At 43.8% G+C, this 19,200-nt stretch overlaps 1 protein-coding gene and 1 long non-coding RNA gene across 3 annotated transcripts in view; one reads left to right on the forward strand and one right to left on the reverse strand.

Annotated features, from left to right (window-relative positions):
- Positions 1-19,200, forward strand: part of LOC119863364 — a 165,937-nt gene that overhangs the window by 141,164 nt on the left and 5,573 nt on the right. The window lies entirely within an intron of this gene.
- The window catches only part of CNTNAP5 (contactin associated protein family member 5), a 310,836-nt gene continuing 301,369 nt past the window's right edge, over positions 9,734-19,200 (reverse strand). Inside the window, 1 exon segment of the mRNA XM_038421715.2 lies at positions 9,734-18,445. Within this exon segment, the coding sequence (XP_038277643.1) occupies positions 18,249-18,445 (197 nt within the window). The 3' untranslated portion in view covers positions 9,734-18,248.

A 19,200-nucleotide genomic window follows, 5' to 3' on the forward strand; every position in this document is an offset into this window, starting at 1 on the left:
TGTTTTTACTTCCATCGGAATCATCCTGATTTGCTATCTAAGCTGGAGCTGGTGTTTGGAGCTGGCTGTGCTGTGAAAGGAACTCGGGTGGTGAAGGAGACAGCCAAATGAAAGTGATGTTTTGAGTGAGGAGGTGCAATTTTGACAGGGTTATTTGTCTGACCACCAGAGGGTCAACTTCAAGAATTTAACCCGTGACCTCAGGATCTTAAAACCTCTACTGCAGGGGTATTCAATTACATTTTCTGGGAGGGGGGGTGGATAAGGCAATGTTCAAATCTTGGCCGACGGGCTCTTCAGAGTGAACACATAGCAATGCTTGTTGTAGCCGGCAGGGATTGACAGCCTATGGCATGCATGCCAGAGATGGCGCCTCAGCTGATTTTTGAATGGCACGCAGACTGCCAGTCCAATCGGGGCATGTGCTGGGATGCTCTTCCATTTATTTTCCCCCGTTTACCGTCGTGGTACATGTCCGCGCTGAATTGGGTAATCAGGATTTTTGGCCCCAAGCATGGAGAGAGGGAGAGGGAGTGGTTGATGGAGACAGGGGCCTCCTTAGTATTGCTTGAATGGAGGGAGCTGGGGGAAGAGGGTGGTAGAGGGGGAGCTGAGAGAGGCCCGAGGGGGCCATAGAGTGACACTTCCCGCTCAAAGGTCATCCTGCCCCTGCCTCCCTTGTCCTGTGCCCAGCTCCTGCTCCCAGCTGGGGACTCTGTTGTAAGGACAGCCCTGCCCCCTGGCTCCAGCTCTGACCAAGGATGGCTCTGCTACTCCGTTTTAGCCCCTGTGCCCCCCTGCCTGGTCCTTGCTGCAACGTCCCTGCTTGTGAGTGCCCCCCCCTTTCCCCACGGCACCTACCTCCTCCTGGGGAGGGAAAGCAGCCACCTGGCAGGGCAGCACAGGGGCCAGAGCCACCCACAAGGGCATTCTGTTTGGACCCGTGCAGTCCCTGTGGGACTGAGTGGGGAGCACACAGAGGCAGGTCAGGGGAATGCAGGGTTCAGAGCCCCCGGGAGCTTGGCGTGAGCTGAAGCTGCATAACAGGGCCATCATTACCATGGGGGAGAAGCATGACGGAATAGCTGATTCCTGGTGGGTCAAACAGAAGGCCCTCATGAGCCAGACTGAAGAAACGGCTCTACTGATTGACCTAAAAGAACAGATCTCTTAACAGTGGCAGATGCATATGCGCTATACCTGGTTTGGCCACTAGACGGGGGACAGTGAGCCACACTGAAACACAAGGAGTCCCCCCACAAAATTTGGCCCATGTACTAGACAATACACACACACACACACACACACACACGACCAAAAAGCAGAGTGAATGGATCAGAGGGAGGATGGAAAGCTTAAGTGAGATGAAGCCACAGCTACGTTAATGTCTTTCTTCTTCAAATGCAGAAATAATTTGATTCCCTCCTGCAGCCCATTGTGTGTGGTAATATATTAATGTTACAGCTGCTGGAACGAAGGATATCGATAATTTTCAGGCTGTCTAAAGTGCTTTAAGCGACTGTAATTCAACGTAGCTATTTTCTTAATTGTACCCTGAGCTATCAATGGCCAAGCAGCAGAATTCCACAGCAGTGGCGCTCGCTGGTATTTAATCTATCTCCTTGTATCAATAACGCTCACATTGTAAATAGCAGGGGCAATATGTTTGCAACAGGAGTGAGCATTTACTCCTCCAAATGTGTTTAGGATACTGACGGTGTGTTTGGCTGGAGGGTGATTAAAAAAAGTTTAAAGGTACAATACATGTCACCTCCCTGGGCTTGTACTCCCATCTCATCAAACCCACTAAACCAAGGGACAGCTCCTAAACTAGTGCAGCTCCACTGAATAGCCCAGCATTGAGTTATGCCAATTTAGGATCCATTCCTGGAGGTGTCTAGGTTAAGGAAGTTTTACCCGGATGTATGGCATTGATGCAGTTACACCACTGCAATTTCCTAAAACTAGACAATCCTTATATTCCTGGCACTTGTGGTTGGCAAGAAAATCTTCAAAATGGACAGTGATGCAGTGACGTGTGAAGGCTTAGTGACACAGGGAAATGCACTGGCATAATGATTGTGGTATGATTATATTATACCACTATAGTTATACTGGCGTATATCTACCACTCAAGTTACAGTATTATAATGCCCCTTGAGGGCCCTATTTTTACAGAATAATAGAACCTTGTTCTGGTTTAGTCTGCCATTTAAAAAAAGGTGTCGGCTAAAATGGAAAAAAAGCATGTATTCTGGAATAAGAGGGCCCTCATGGAGGGGGTTATAAGACTATAGTTGTAGCAGTATAATGATACTGTTGTAGTTATGTGGGTAAATTTCCCTATGTAGACAAGCCCTGAAACAGTGTGAATTGCCCTTGTTCTTTGCAATTGGGTGTTAGTGTAGATGCTCAATGGTGGTTACAAATGTTGACTTGTAAATTAGCATTTCACTACTGGTGCTGTACATGTAGGAAAGGAAAAGGCGGCACTTGTCATTTTGTAATGGTATGTTTACTTGCTATATGTTGGTTGTTTCCATGTGCTGTAAAGAATTCCAAACAGGATGCGATCCCTGGTAAACAAGGGAAACTAAGCTGAGACTCAAGCTGTGTTGAAACTTATCATGCACAATCTCGCTCATCTCCTCAAGACTTAACTATGGAAAAGAAGAAAAAGTAGGTCCCCTTAATCGCAAATACAAGTCATTTCCAACTGAGAGCACCACACACCCTCCAAGTACAAGGAAACACAACAACATCTAAACGAATGTAAGGGCATATATACAAAAATCTCACCCACACCAGGCAAAAATCTGGACCTGAGCATGGGGAGTCATGTCAGCTGGTGTAGAAGTGAGTGGTGCCAGCTAAACAGATGGTCAGGGAGACATCGATATGGCAAAGAGCAAACTGGCTGATAGAGAATGTGTGGTGTACTCTAAAAAGGATTAGTAGGCATCTCCAGCTAGCATATGCTTCACATTATAAAATATGCTGTGGTGGACAGTGCATACCTTGTAACCCTTAGACCATGACCCTCCCCCCCCCCCCGATGGTCCCTGAAAGGCATAGTGTGAGCATAGTCCCCACCTCTCATAAAAGCAGTGAGAGTACAAAATGTTGAGTGATGCATTGAGCACCAAAGGAACGGAAGGTATGTTTTGCTGGTGTAATTATACTGGTAAATTTCTCCATGCTGAGTCTGGCATAGCTCACCATCGATATGTGTGATATTCATGCGTCTCAGTTTTGTTTAGCAGAACCCTCTCCTTGTGCTTCAGGGGTGGGTACGAATCACACTAGTGTTCATTTTCTCAAGACAGCTCTCTGACAGCTACATGCTGTAGGTATTTCTACAACTGCGCTGTGCTGGGATTACAAAGCTGCTGTATATTGCTGGGTTTTTTTTATTCAGGTCACTCCAACCGAGTTCAGTAAGTAACAGACTGGAAGGAGCTATTGCAGACTGTGCCATCTACTTTATTGCAAAACCCATCTCCCCCCAGCAGTGGCCAGAACAATTTTTTGGGAACTAGGACAACTGTGTTGAAATTAGAAAAGCAGTACTTGTGGCACCTTAGAGACTAACAAATTTATTAGAGCATAAGCTTTCGTGAGCTACAGCTCACTTCTGAAACCTGTGTTGAAATTGTTACTCAAATTCCTGCTTCTATGATGAAATAATTCCAGCTGCATTGGGTCAAGATTGCTTGAATTCAGATGCTGCTGATGGGCATAAATTTAATACTATCTGCTGGTTTATTGGTAGTTTCTCTATATAGGTACAGGTTTGGCCCCCTGTTACTGCGGTATCTGAGTGTAACACAGACAGACCCCAGTCATCATCAGGTGGGATCGAACCTGGGACCTCTTGAGCTAAGTGCCACATTGTGCTTAGAGATTAATGAGTCTGCTCCAGCCTTAGCTAAGTGGTCTCGATGCCACTAGAGGGGAAAGAGCACCACGGCCAGGAGGTGTATGGGTTACAAAGTCTCCCTAGCTGAGGAAGTGCGTCCCGAGCTTCAGAGACTTTCCAGTTGAAATCTCAGACGAGCCCCCGCTTGTCACACCGACAGGTCCTGGTCTTGTGGGTGGGATCGAACCTGGGACCACTGGAAGCTAAATGCATGAGCCTCTATGGCATTAGCTAAAAGCCACATGCCCCTTAATGAGTCTGCTACAGCCTTAGCTAAGTGGTCTTGGTACTACTAGAAAGGACAAAGCATCACATCCAGGAAGTATGCGGGTTACATGAGCACCTGACTCTCATTGCGAGTGCCTAGAAAGCAGATATGCTCTAGGTCGGGTAGGGAATTCAGGGATGGCCAATGGGCACCATTACACAGGAAGTCAGAGGGGCCCTTTCTCCTCCTCTAAGCTATGAATGAGTTTATCCTCACACCACCCCAAGAGGCATGGCAGCATTAGCCCTGTTTTGCTGAAGCACGAAGAGTAAATCATTTGCCCAGGGGCACTCCCCGGAGGCTGCGGCAGAGCTGGGCATTGAAGCCAGACATCTGGAGTCTCAGCCCAGGGCTTGGACCATCTTTCCTCCCCATGGAACCTGAGCTCACTGCGCATCATCCACAGTAGCCTGGCTGAGAACTGAGGGCGCAATCCGGCAGGCTGCCAAGCACCCTCAACAAACCCCGCTTCAGTGGGAGCTGAACATGCTCAGTTTCTCACAGGGCAGAGCCCTGAATGAACTGTGTTGCCCACCCACCCTCCGAAGTTGCCTCTCCCTGTTTAGGGTTGAGGCAGGTGGGTGGGGTATGGCAGGTGCCCAGGCCATGTTCTGAGAAGGAGGATTTCAGTTTATGGTGCTGAGAGTCAGGTGCTTTTTTGCCAGTGCTAAAAACAATGACGAATTTCTGGCGAGAATACTGAATCCTCCCACTATAACCTGCCCCTAATCCCAACTTGCACTATCAGCTGAACACCCACCACCCCTTACAACAGCGGTCCCCAAAGTGTGTGTGTGTGGGGTGGTGGTGTGGAGGAATATCTAGTGGGGGTGCAGCGGTGCTTAGATCAGCCCCCCATGGGGATGGGGAGTGAGTGCCACCTACTCCCCAAGCCTTGCTCCAGTCCCACCCCCCAGCCACGCCCCCATCCCCAGCTTTGGTGAAGTCCCACCCCCGCTAACCCCTGTCTGCATCCCCCCACCCCTTGAGAGCCGCAGCCCCAGCTCTGGGGAGGGGTGTGTGACCCTCAAAAGTTTGGTGATTGCTGCCTTACGAGCTTGAATCCAATACGCTGAACGAGCCCTTCAGAGAGAATGTGCTACTTGCAGGCGTGAGGGAAATACCACAGGCCTGATTCTCAGCTGGGGCAAGTCAGCGTAGCATGGACTTCAGGGCTGATTTATTCCAAAGGCTCTAGCCCCGTCAGATGAATCTTGAAGCCATTGTGTGAAATAAGTGTTCTTTCCCACCACCCGCCCGCTGTTCTTTTGATCTGACTGCTTGGCAAAACTGACTTACGCTTGCCCTTTAAACACGTTTGCTGTCTTTGCAAACACACATCTTGTATTATTGAGGCTGAAACGTTCCGTTCTGAAGCTCTCTATTATGTAGGCTCCGCTTGACCTTAATACATCGCTCTTCTCTTTTAAATCCGATCTTTTCCATACCCTGTTCTATCACTGGTTTGTTTTGACATATAACAAAACCAATTCCTGGAATTGCAGCCGATGAAGTGAGCTGTGGCTCACGAAAGCTTATGCTCAAATAAATTTGTTAGTCTCTAAGGTACCACAAGTACGCCTTTTCTTTTTGCCAATTCCTGGAAAAAGTGACAAAGCTATGTGTTTGGCATAGCACTGCCTTCCCTCCTCTTGCTATTGCAGATGCTTGGCCATCAACAAACGTTCCTCTTACTGTAAATGATACATATGTAACTTACAGCTGTTCTATATTGCCTGAGGGCTTTGAAGCCTGCACACTAACGGGGCCTGATTCCCCTCTGCTGAACACCATCTGTTCGCCGTTTCCAGCTGTGCAAAATGGATGTAATGCCGTTCCAGGGGTGGGAGTGAGCGGAGAACTTTTGGCACAAAGCTGTGGTGCAAAAAGATTATAATCCTGGTCAGGTGAAGAGCCCCATTTGGCATAGACTGGGCATAGCAGGCTCCAAGCTGTGCTTCTTTGTAGCTTCCAATGTAGGAGCTATGTTGGGGACATAGCTAGCTAAATGGGCATGGCTGAATCACCTCTGTGCTCTAGTGAATCCCAGCTGCAAGACAAATCCCTGGGGTCTCTGCAGCATAGCCACATTGGAGCTACCCTCAGAAAAATCTGGGAAGCCTACTGTATACACATCACTCCTTTTATTTTTGAATGTTCATCAAGACGACTTTCAAACAAACACAGACTCTCCCTAGTAGAGGAGAGAGCAGGTATCGGGCGATTGTCTATTGACAGCTGTGGGGGGGCTCAGTCAGGCAGTCCTATAAAAAGACATTCATTTTATGGCATTAAAGGCAAACCTTTTAATATGGGTTCAGCAAAAAACATGTATGTTTAATAGAGCTGGGCAAACACTGTTCCCATGAATATTAATTTGGCTCTTTTAATTAATTTCATTTTTAATGTTCATTTCCTGGGAATAGCCTCACAAATGAGCTTACCAGCAGGAATATTGATGGAAATACTGAATTTTGAATTATTCTTGACTATTCAACTTGTTGCTGTGCCCTAGAAACCTGCATCTTAGAATTACACTCATCCAAGCAGGAAACGAGATAATGCCATGTGATCAGTGCGTCCAATTATGTGTAGAATTATCCAACATTACTCAGTGGAATCTTAGTGAGGCTAAAATAAAAAAAAGGTCTAGATCCAAGTACTGAAGAAAGCAGCCACACTTAGATTAGGAAGGGTAAACATATACCTGGTATCAATCTTTAAGCTTCAGGATATAGGCTCATTGCCAGCTGAGATCAGGCAAAGGGGTCATGTCCCTCTACTCTTTTGGTATTATACTAATTACACACAAGACAGGATTTATGCTTTTGTTTGAAAGCCTGTAGAAGGTTGAAAGACTACACTGACCACTGAGCTGCTGATATTAGGATAGGTTTGTAGCAAATCACTCATAGAAAGGTGCAGCTGTGAAAGAACTTTACCCTGTTGAATGCCATCAGGTAGTGTACAACATCTCATGTAAATATGTGACACACATGTGGATGCTGCACAAGATGAGAATTCATTAACTTGTTTAGCAGAAGAGGCCAGCAAGAGTTGACTCGAGGTAGATTTGACTGTAAATACATTTGCCACCTGTCAGGACATCTTGGGTGTCTCTTTCAAACACAGCTAACTCCCTAACCTGAAGATTAATGAAAAGGAGTACTTGAGCTTATGCTCAAGCTTATGCTCAAATAAATTTGTTAGTCTCTAAGGTGCCACAAGTACTCCTTTTCTTTTTGCGAATACAGACTAACACAGCTGCTACTCTGAAACCTGAAGATTAATGACTCTTTTCCAGACCAGCAAGTGGAAACATGTATTGCCATTACCCAACCATAATTATTTAATGTAGTCCTCTTTAAATGCCTTCAGCCCATCACGTGATGACTCAGGGAGAAAGACAAAAAGCATTTACCAAACAAAAGGGGTCTAAAGAAGCTATTTGGGGCTAAAAACAAAAGGTTTCAGAGTAGCAGCTGTGTTAGTCTGTATTCGCAAAAAAGAAAAGGAGTACTTGTGGCACCTTAGAGACTAACAAATTTATTTGAGCATAAGCTTTCGTGAGCTACAGCTCACTTCATCGGATGCATTCGGTGGAAAATACAGTGGGGAGATTTATATACACACACAGAGAACATGAAACAATGGGTTTTATCATACACACTTGTATTTTCCACCGAATGCATCCGATGAAGTGAGCTGTAGCTCACGAAAGCTTATGCTCAAATAAATTTGTTAGTCTCTAAGGTGCCACAAGTACTCATTTTCTTTTTTAAAAAAAGAAAAGGCTTTTAGATATGTTCCAATGGAAAGGCTTGCTCAAGAGGAGTGTTTTGGTCCCAAAATAATGAAAAATCATAGTATAAGGTATATTTTCTTAATGCAAGGTGGAAAAAACTAACATGTTATGCAGGAGGTCAGAATAGATTATCATAACAGTCCCTTCTGGCTTTAAACGGCTCCCTTTACTCCCTACAGCTGTTCTCTGGGTTGGGTTAGTGTTTCTCCCCACAGTTTCTCCTCAGTGAACATGTGGCCGTTGCTAGCCTGTTTTGGGCTAATCTGGTCAGAAGACTTGTGCAGATCTCTTGCAAAGCAATTGTATGGCTACACAGTATCAGTGGATAGATGGTTGCCACTGGGCCAGCAAAAGTAGGACTAGGGGCTTCAAACTGGAGAAACTTCTTTCCAGGTGCTCCACTTCTCCCTCTCCCTTAAGCCATGCTTTTGGAAGCTTTTTGACATGGTTGGTTACATCCTTTTTATTTTCAGGTTTTATTCACGTACAAATGCCTCCACATTCTGCATCCCCACTCAGAATTAGAAACAGAGGCAACTAAATAGAGACAAGAAGTCAGCTTGTTGGGTTTTTTTGTAAACCAGAAGAGGAAGCTTAAAGGGCTGGAGCAACCCTCAGCCCATTTGCAGATCTACAAGGCTAAGTAAACTCTGGATAAGCACTGGAGATTTTGGATGCTTATCCAACCCAACCCCTGAGTATGAACCTTTTGAAATTACCCATGACTTTACTCCATTGCTGTTTTCTGATGCCTATTTCCTGAATCAGATGTTGGGAATTTCAGAAGAGCCCCAGGGCTTAATATGGTCAAAACCCAATGTGATTGAGAGCCTAACTCTTAGAGTCCCAAACAGAAATAACGAGACAGAGGCCAGATCCAATACTACAGCTCTGTGTGATGATGATTCTGAATCCCAGTCCAACCCCTAAGATATCTTGTTCATGCTCTCTCTCTCTCTGGCAATGATGAGTCACACAGAAAAAGTGTGGCTGGGAAGCTATCACCATAAAGCACCAGGAGTGCTTCGTAATCAGAGCTAAAGCACATCTCCAGCCATGACTTCAGACACATTTGCCCTCCTGCACTTCAGAGGCAGGTGCTGCAAAGCAGCTTTAATTGGCTCTGGCAAGGCTGTGGAGCAGTGATCAGATAGCCTGTGACAACACTTTTAGCAATCTTTGAAATCGATAAAGCCAAGTTGCAGGAGTTTCATGTTTTATTAGCATCCAGGCGCACCCTCGTGTCTAGAAGAGAATGATGTAAAAGAATGAAAATAAGATTAGCATTTTAACTGCCCATTTAGCTAAGAAAAACACAGCAGAAGGCACTTGTATTCCACACAAAATCATACAAAAGGCTCTCTTTATTAAATATACAGTATTTACAGTTTAAGACGTTCTTCTGTACAACAGTAACCATAGAAAACAAAAGAAGCTAAGGCTAAATTTTTTGTTGTTGTTTTTTAATCCCATCCAGTGTGATAAGACATGTTACATGGTCTACAAAACTAACTTGGACCGAGGCAACATCCTCTGGGATTCCCTTCAGAAAACCAGACAGTGGAAGGAAAAGCTAGACTTCCATTTTGTTTTGTTTTTTACTGTAACTGAGAGACTCTTGTGCTACCTTTTGGAATTGTTGTTTAACCTACCATCATTTCAAAGGATTTTTGAGTAGCACAATGTAAAATAAATGAGAAAATGTCCTTATCTGGAAAAGGCCATTTGTGTTACTTCTAAAGTATATAGAACAGATTGTAACTTGGGTGACTGCTGCTTGTCTTGCCTGAGGAAGGAGTTTTGCTGATCATGTGGCTTTGTTTTTCATGTAGGGTGCAATTCATCTCAATGCAGTGAGGGCCAGATCTAAAACCCATTACGTCAACAGAAAGACTCCTGTCATTATCAAGGGGGTTTGGATCAGGCCATGAGCCTCCCCAAGGTCTTAAAGGTGACTTCAACTCACATTAAGGGCTTAAAGGGCATTTGAGTTTTGTAAATATCACCCATCATTCCCTAAGGAGACGTGTGCACTGAATGCAACTATCGGGATTGAGGAACGGAAAGTCCCAGATTTAATTTACAGGCATCAGGTACATATTGCTGTGGGTGATCGGAGGTGCTCTCAGTTATGGGCCAAACTCATCCCTGGTGGAACTCCATTGTCCTCAGCGGACTGAATCTGTCCCAGTGTGTTTCACGCCAAAGCTTTCAAGACAGGAAGTGGGTCTGAAGCATGGTCTCTCTTTATTATTTAGACAGGAGAGATTACATGAATATTTCACTTCAAGACTCTCACAGGCAATTGCTTGTGGTTGAGTGCCTGAATAAACAAGCTTGCTTGTTCTTCTCCCCAAATGTTCATGGAATGATGTTGGATTTCTGATTAACTTGCTGTGTCTCAAGCTCTACAAGGAGCTGTGGATTGGCTGCATCTAAATTTTAGCTCCAAAGACACAGGGCCACTTCAGTACATGACAGGTGGGATCAATATTAGCAGCAATGACAAGGCATGTGAGAAAATATTTTGTTTAAATGATTCAAGAGGAAACGGGGGGAGGGGGTTGGAATTGGCATGCAAAGGTGAGTACATAATTTCCCATGCAGTGTGATGTTAGTTGTAGCGTTCAGATGGAATGGCCTTCGGGATTAAACACAACCAGGATAGTAATGACTAGCATTGTGGGAAACAGCTGTCATTAATAAGTTCGCAGCTACAGTCATACGGCAAAATGCCAACACCACGCCAATGGGAGCGGTGGGGGAAGAGGAGGGAGAAAAAGGCCAGACTGTACGTAAAGACTGTTCCCTGCATCTCCTACTGTATTTCCATGTCTGTTCAGACTGCAAGCTCATTTGGCTGGCGGGGGAGGGGCATGGAAGCAGATCCTCACCTGGCGTAATCAGCGGAGCTCCACTGACATTGGTGGAGGGACCCTGCTTGCCAGTACCTGAGGCCGAGGACCCATTTTTTGATGCGTCTTGTGCAGGGAGGAGCCCATGGCTGGCCCTTTGCCAATCAGCGTTATAATAATGGTCTCTGCCGAATTTTTACTCCTTGCCCCATCTTCCCCACATGCCAAATAAAAACAATATGTACCCTGACTGGAGCGTCAAAGCACACAGTTGCCTCAATCCTTCCTTTGCTCTGCTTGTGACCCCTTTGTCGACTCAAAACATGACAAAAGACAAACAACTAGCTTACAACTTACAAATAGTTCACCAGCGTGTGTGCTTCCCCCCCCCCCAGAATAACTGAGTGCAAAAGATCACAAAATTAAGTAGCAATACATTGCATTGAAATCGTTCAAAATCATAGAGGCATGGCTCAAAAGGAACAACAGAAGAAAACAAAATATATTTCAGATCCAACATCCCTTACCACCAAAAGAAAATTATGTTTTGAATTTCACGAAGGAAACATACACAGCAGGGCCTCGTGGATTTACATGAGATATCAAGTACTTATCATTGGCTAAAGAAAATGCACCAAAGCCCAGAACTCAAATAAAGAAATAATTGTTTTAAGCCTTGTAGCTGTGAAATAACCGGCTTTAGAGAAGGGAATAAGAACAAAGGGCATGACGCAACTCCCAGTGAAGTCAATACAAAGTCCCCCTGATTGATTCCAATGGACGCTGGATCAGATTTGAAGGGAATTAGGCTACATTGCTTGCCTTGTTTGATAGGAAGGCATCGCAAAAACTGCATGAAAGCTTCGAAATAGCACTTGTGTTTTAGAGCCTAGCAAGGGATCAGCTTTCACGTGGGTGCTTTATTGGGCATCATTTGTTTTCTGCAAAAAGAATAATCCTTTGTACCCATGAATGCCTTGAACTACATAACAGCTCTCAGATGCAATAGGCTTAATCCTGTCTCCCGCAGACATTTTTTTTTCTAGGTAAAGGCAGATGTCCTTTTGACAGCAAAGGGAATAAGATGGTTGCATTAAAAGAGGGTCAGATTCTGCTCCTGGTTACACTGGTGTAAATCCAGAGTAACTCAGTTGACTTCAGTGGAGTTACTGCAGATTTACTTTGGTGGGAGAGCAGACTTTGGGCCAAAGCTGGGTCTTTTCATGCCAAAAGGGAAGAAGAAAGAACTGAAAAGGTGTACAATGAAGGCAGTTTTTCAAGTGCTCCCATAAACTCAGGGTCCAATCCAGCCCCCAATGAAATTAATGTCCAAATTCCCATTGACTTCTATAGGAAAAGGATCAAGCCCCATGTTAGATAGCCAAATCATACTGCATCACATGCTGTATTGGCCCAATATAGGTGCATTTGTGTGAAATAGCCTACACATTAATTAACAAAAACATCTAATTAAAATAAGTGTTTAAACTTTTGGGGGAAAAAGCCTCTTCTCTATGGTAAATCAGTAAAGAAGGTTCGGGGTCTATTACAGGAGTGGGTGGGTGAGGTTCTGTTTCCTGCAATATGCAGGAGGTCAGACCAGATGATTACGATGGTCCCTTCTGACCTCAAAGTCGATGCATTTTCTATTAAGAATGACTAGAAAGCAATAGTCAAAACCTTACTGCTGGAGACATCACCTTCATTGTACACTTAGCATTAGCATAACCTCAGCAGTAAAGACTGACAGTTTCAATAAGCACACAGGGTCCAATACGATGAATTACTATGCATCTCCTATGGGTCCTGGGTACCTTCCATTTGCTTAGGCTTTGTTTGTTTGTTAATTTGTTCTTTTAAAGATGAGAGGAAAAAAATTCAAAAGTGCCTGTGTGACTTAGGAGCCTTTAGTCCTATTTTAAAACGGGAGTGAGGACCAGATTTTCAAAGGTATTTAGGTGCCTAATTTTTTTTTTTGGCACCTAAGCAGGTTAGGCACCTAACCCACATTCATTTGAAATGGGAGTTAGGCACCTAAACCTGCTTAGTCACTTTTGAAAATCCCACTAGGTTAATACGTACTTCTTAGGTGCCTAAATGTCTAAGAAGAAACCATACCATTGATTTTCAAAGAGCCACATTTCAGTTGATTTTAATGGAAGTTAGGTGCCTAGGCACTTTTGAAAATCCCTCAAGGTACCTGTTTGGATCTTTAAGCATCTGAAGATCTTTAAAAATTTGGCCCTAAGTCCTAAAACACTTCTGAAAATGGGACTTAGTTTGCCAAGTGACTTAGGCACTTTTGAGAATTTTTAACTGAGTACTGTATCACTGTGGCATATACCTGACATTGAAATTGATGGGAACTGGTTGCTAAGTAAGGATTTCAGGACCTGACCAAAAGACTTCAAAATGGGAGTTGAGCTCATTTAGTACCATAGACTACATTACACTACAAGCAAGGGGTGTGGTTCCCCTGCTCACGAACAAGTGCTCCTGCTAGCGCTCATTGGGCTAGAATTAGTATAAATAGCAATATAACCTCAATAGCACAGGTAGTGGCAGAACAGCTGAGCCAGACTGACCATCTCATGATCCAGTAAAGAAATTCAGATGGAGAATAAAGTTGGCAAGTATGTTAAAGTTGATGCACTGAAGGGCAGATCCGGTACGCCAATACTTTCCTAATGAAGTAAATGCAAATTTTCATCACTGATTCAATAAAAGCAAGACCGGCATGATAGCTGTTTGAAATTTTCTAAACTTGGTTTTCTTGGTTGAAATTTGGCCTTTTTTCAAAAACGAAACTTTCCTTGAAGCATTTCCACAGGATCAGAATTGTCCATAAATACTTCTGAGCTATTGTTATGGAAATAATTTTCCAAAAATTTCATTTACTGAGAAATTTGTTTTCCCACTGAAAACTGGGTTTTCGGTAAGAGAGAAATTAAAATGAAACGACAGAGAACAATTTTGGGAAAGAAAAAGAAAAAAAAATTGTGATAAATGGAAAAAGGATCTATTCAGAATTCTACAAAATGGCAACAACACTGAAATTTTGAAGTTTTCTTTTTGCAAAAAATGATTCCCTGATTTTTTTTGACCAGTTCTAGTTAATATATTAATAAACAGATGATGATTGCATAAAAGAAAGCAGATCCAAACCACTAAAAATAAGGAAAAGTTAGTCAGACTGTTTGCTTCCTACAGTTAATGCAGCATGGTCTCATTTACTAGGATGCTAATTTGTTGCTTTCCATTATTTTTTTCATTGCAAGAATATAATACCCTCGTTTATAATTTTGAGTGTAATGTGCATACACAATTTGTTAACTTGTCTGAGCAGGTTTTTATTGGTTTGAATAGCTGTGTGATTATGTCCAATATATCTGTATGTATATAGAAAGATGTATCTGTCCTCATGTGTACATCCCGTCCCAACACACACACACAAGCCTAACTAAATTTTCCTGAAACTTTACTAATCTTATTTGCCTGCCCTGTACTGTGATGTTAATGATGGTGATGAAAAAAAAAACTTTAATTTGCTCATCAAAAGAATTACCCAGGGTGAATACAATTTTGCAACACTGATTGTGATTCTTTAAGCATTTGAGTAATCTCATTGAAGTTAATGCCACTATTCAAAAGCTTTAAATTCAATATATGCTGATGTGGTTTGCTGGATTGGGGATTGTGTGTGTGCTCACACCCAAACCTCTCATGCATATACCCACCCAGAGCTATATATGGGGCCACCAACACTCTTCCAGATACAAATAACATTAACTAGCTGCTGCAGTGGTGATACTCTGCTACTCTGCTTTCCCTAGTCTGTTTGTCAGAAGCTGGGAATGGGCAATAGGGGATGGATCACTTGATGATTACCTGTTCTGTTCATTCCCTTTGGAGCACCGGGCTTTGGCCACTGTCCAAAGACAGGATACTGGGCTAGATGAACCTTTGGTCTGACCCCGTATGGCTGTTCTTATGTTCTGCTGGGCAGTTTTGCTATCCACTGGTAGCTCTGTGGCCTAAGGTGGTAGAGGGTGTAGAGGGCAGAATCGCAGCATCTCTTGGACATCTGAATTGCACCTCCTCTTTGGCCAACATTGCATGCTTTGAGGAGGGCCAGACTTGTACCCATGTGCAGGAACCAAGGGGTGGAGGCTCTGTGTGTGTGTGTCTGTGTGTGTGAGAGAGAGAGAGAGAGAGAGAATGTCTGTTTTGACCCGCTTATTCCTCAAGTCATCACTAGGGCTATCCTCCTACTTGAGGATGCTTAGCACCTTGCAAGCTCAGACTCTAGGACGGCATGAAGCAATCTTGTCCTCTCAGTGACTTGAATAATGAGGGGATTCTAACTGATTGCTCAACCCTTCCCTTTTCTATCCAATTAATTACTGTATTTGCTTGGGGCTAGACTCACTATATCTTACTGTGACTTTTATATCAAGAAAAGAAGAATATGTAGCAAAGCCCAAGGATGATTTATAATCTGCCATGTTGAGGAGGGAAAAATACATGGCACAGTAATGGGTGGTGAGAGATCTGAATAAAATGTGGATTTTGATCCCCCATCTCTTCTTCCTAAAGGCAATACCTGTTTGGGGGAATTAATAGCTCCTTCTCAGTGAGAACATTCAAAATGAGATAACTTGGACAAAATCATGCTGATAATAATGAAGAAAAACCTGGAATCCACAGAAAGAGGGAGATGAACATTTGTTCTTATGTATGCTTGTCCCCCCTGTAACATGCAGAGCAGCTTTATATATGGAAAAAGAAAAGGAGTACTTGTGGCACCTTAGAGACTAACAAATTTATTTGACATAAGCTTTCATGAGCTACAGCTCACTTCATCGGATGCATCGTGCTCACAAAAGCTTATGCTCAAATAAATTTGTTAGTCTCTAAGGTGCCACAAGTACTCCTTTTCTTTTTGCGAATACAGACTAACACGGCTGCTACTCTGAAACCTGTCTTTATATATGGAAGAAACTCTTTGTGGAGGATCTCATTAGGTGCATTCCTTTCTGCATCTTCCTGCTAGTGAGTCCATCATTATGAGTCATGGCATGCAAAGGCAGTCATAACCAAATGTCATACAAGCAGCCGGCACAAGACGCAGTGGCTGCTGGCTGGCAGGAGTTGGGAAAAGCAGCGCCATCCTTCCTTTAAGTTTAAGTTTGCCTTGTAAAGCAGGTCAGTTGGCCTGATGATCACTGTATTGGCCTAGCTTTTACTTATCCCACTCACCCGCAAAGATGTCAAGAGTCCAAAGAGGATTGTAGTGTAACATAATGAGCGTGCTGAATATCAAACCAAGACTGTCTCATATTCCTTCTCAAAATCTACTTTCCTGAGGCTTATCAGCCATCATCTGTAACCATTAATCCAAGCTCCCTACATTTATTTAAACCCCTCCCCAGCCTTCTCTTCTCCCGCTATACAGCCATATGGTCATCCATGCCCTGGCCACCTGGGGCTTTGTGCAGCTGCTGTCTATTGTTTGTTATTGTTATCCCTTTCCTGCAGCAAGATTTGGTAGTGCAAACCCTTGTGACCATGTGGAAATGCCTTTGGGACTCCAAAGGGGCCAAGGGATCCTGATGTACGGCGGATTCCCCGGTGCCTGAATCAAAGCCCCCTGAAATCAATGGGAAGACTCCCATTTTCTCATGGGCATTGGATCAGATCCTTAGACTGTTAAGCTCCCAGAATGGGCATTAAACACCCTGTCGGGGCTCATCTAGCATTTGGGATGGGACCGTCATGCAAGGTAACGCTGGATTCAAACCCCAACCCTCCCCACCTTGTGGGTTATGGCATTTTTTTCCTTTGCAATATTTTTTGTGTGAAAAAGAGATTTGAATCCACGTTCAGTGATCCGTCAGAAAGAATAGAGGGGGCAGATTAGAGTCCCTTTTACTTCCGCTAGCCAGCTAGCCGCTTCCCCAAACAGAAGAGAACAGAAAACCATTGGAGAAAGGGACAGAAGAAAATTAAAAATCCAGAACTTTGTACATGCTCCTTTAAAATGTTCTCCTTGTGAATTAATTTGAGTAAGTGTATCGTAGCCATAAGAGTCCCAGAATATTAGAGAGACAAGGTGGGTGAGGTAATATCTTTATTGGACCAATTTCTGTTGGTGAGAGAGACAAGCTTTCAAGCTTAGACTGAAGAAGAGCTCTGTGTAAGATCAAAAGCTTGTCTCTTTCACCAACAGAAGTTCGTCCACTTAAAGATATTAACCTCATCTACTTTGTCTCACTAAACTTTTTAAAAGCTACCTTTTCCTTATCTTTGAGAGGAAACATCCTGGTTTCTACAAACAGGAAGCACCATCGCTTCATTCATGCAGTTTTTTTAAGCAATTTAATAACAATTTTGGCTTGTTTATATGAATCAGCAGAATTTAGATCTCATGTTTTGGGTGGGGTGGGTTTGTCTTCTTCTTGTGTTTATTTTTAATTTGCCATAATCGCTTAAGTGTTTGACCTCAGCATATGATCATTCTCTACGTGATGTTAGCGTGTATATGCTGCACTTCTAATGTTTCAGACAAGTCATCATAGAAATGTATAGAGCACCTAAGTCCTAGAAGCCTCCTAAAACCCTTTAAGTTTCAAGGTACTATTTTCCATGCTTCAGCTAGAATTATGCTAGAGTATGTTGGTTCTAAATAGTCAGACTTATAAGACGGAGGTATACAAGGTGCACTGGAATGAATGTTGTCCAGTGCTGTTATCAGTATTCCTGTATTTTTTAAAAACATTTGTAAGCCTAAAAGTTACAGTAAAAGGACAGCAGGATGGGGGAAGGAGCTTAAGGAGAGAGAGAAAATAATAACTGTAACTTTGTGCCAGATTCCCAGCTGGTGAAAACTGGTGTAACTCCATGGAAATCAACGGTTTCATGGCAAATTACATCAACTGAGGATCTAGCTGTGACTGGTGATTAGTGTAAATGCATCTTATAATAAATCAGCATTTTGGTCTCATTCTTTCCTGCTACCCTGTCCCAAAAGCTGTGATGCTACTTATTTAGCTGCAGTACTTTACCTCTAGTTTATATAGCTCAGATCAGATACAAAGTGGTGAATTAAATGGTTCCAGAAAACAACATAAGACTTGAGAGATCCAGAAACTTAATAGGCAACGATGCAAGTGCATGAACTTATTCTGTCCAGAGTAGAATAACAGGTCTCTTGAGATGCCGATGTAATTGTGGCAGGTTTTTGTGAAGGGAATGAGGCATTAAAGTGTCTGCCAATCTCTCCTGTGCAGGGCAGTGTCCTTCGAAAAGGTTAAAAGCTGGCAAATAAATTAAAGGGTAAGAAAAGAAAAGAAAAAAAAGGCTAGGTGTGGGGAGGAGAGTAAGAAGGAACCACACAGTCCATCAGATGAAATATTCCCGTTTGCACTCACTCACTGTGTTCTGCAAGTCAATGTCAGTTTTAAAGGAACTGTCGAGGTTTTCTGCGTATTCTCTCTCTTTCGCCTGGCTACTTCGATGTGTCTGTTTGTGCTGGTAGAGGAATCTGCTCATGATGGCCACGATGCAAAAGATGATGAATATTACAACTGCTATTACACCTGGGGAAAGAGGGGGGAAAGAAAGAACAGGAAGGGAAAACAGAAACAAAGATTTTATCAGGGGAGGCTGTTTAGCAGATGTTGTGTAACACCGACATACCCCCGGTCGTTGGCGGGGCAGGATTGAACCGGGGACCTCTGGAGCTTAAAGCATGAGCCTCTACAGCATGAGCTAAAAGCCAACTCCCTGTTCGCTAAGGCTGTAGCTAAGACTCTCTTTAAGTGGTCTTGGTGCCACTAGATGAGACAGAACACCACACCAGGAGGTGGTGCATCCCAAATGCATCCCAGTCTGGACCCAAGCCCCTATCCTATCCTTCCAGGGTATGTCTATACAGCAAAGAAAAACCCACAGCTGGTCCATGCGGGGCTTGGGGCTGTTTCATTGCTGTGTAGGACTGGGCTGGAGTCTGAACACTGGGACCACCTCCACCCCACAGGGTCCGAGAGCCTGGGCTCCAGCCCAACCCTGGAAGTCTACACAGCAAGAAAACAGCCCTTTGAGCCTGAGTCGACTGGCACAGGCCAGCCGCAGGTGCCTAGCTGCTGTGTAGACTTACCCCCAGATGGCAGCACTGGGGCTTTCTATCCTGCACGAAGGAGGATACAGCCACCTTGGGTGGGATTCTCAAAAATGCTCAACATTGGTCTAATTCCGCTTGCCTGAAATCAATCATTGACTTCAATGAGAGCAAAGTTAGGCCAGTGCTGAGTGCTTTTGAAAATTCTGTTCTCTCGTGCCTCCACAACTTCCC

This window comes from Dermochelys coriacea, chromosome 11, assembly GCF_009764565.3.
Source record: "Dermochelys coriacea isolate rDerCor1 chromosome 11, rDerCor1.pri.v4, whole genome shotgun sequence".
In the NCBI taxonomy this organism is placed as follows: domain Eukaryota; kingdom Metazoa; phylum Chordata; order Testudines; family Dermochelyidae; genus Dermochelys; species Dermochelys coriacea.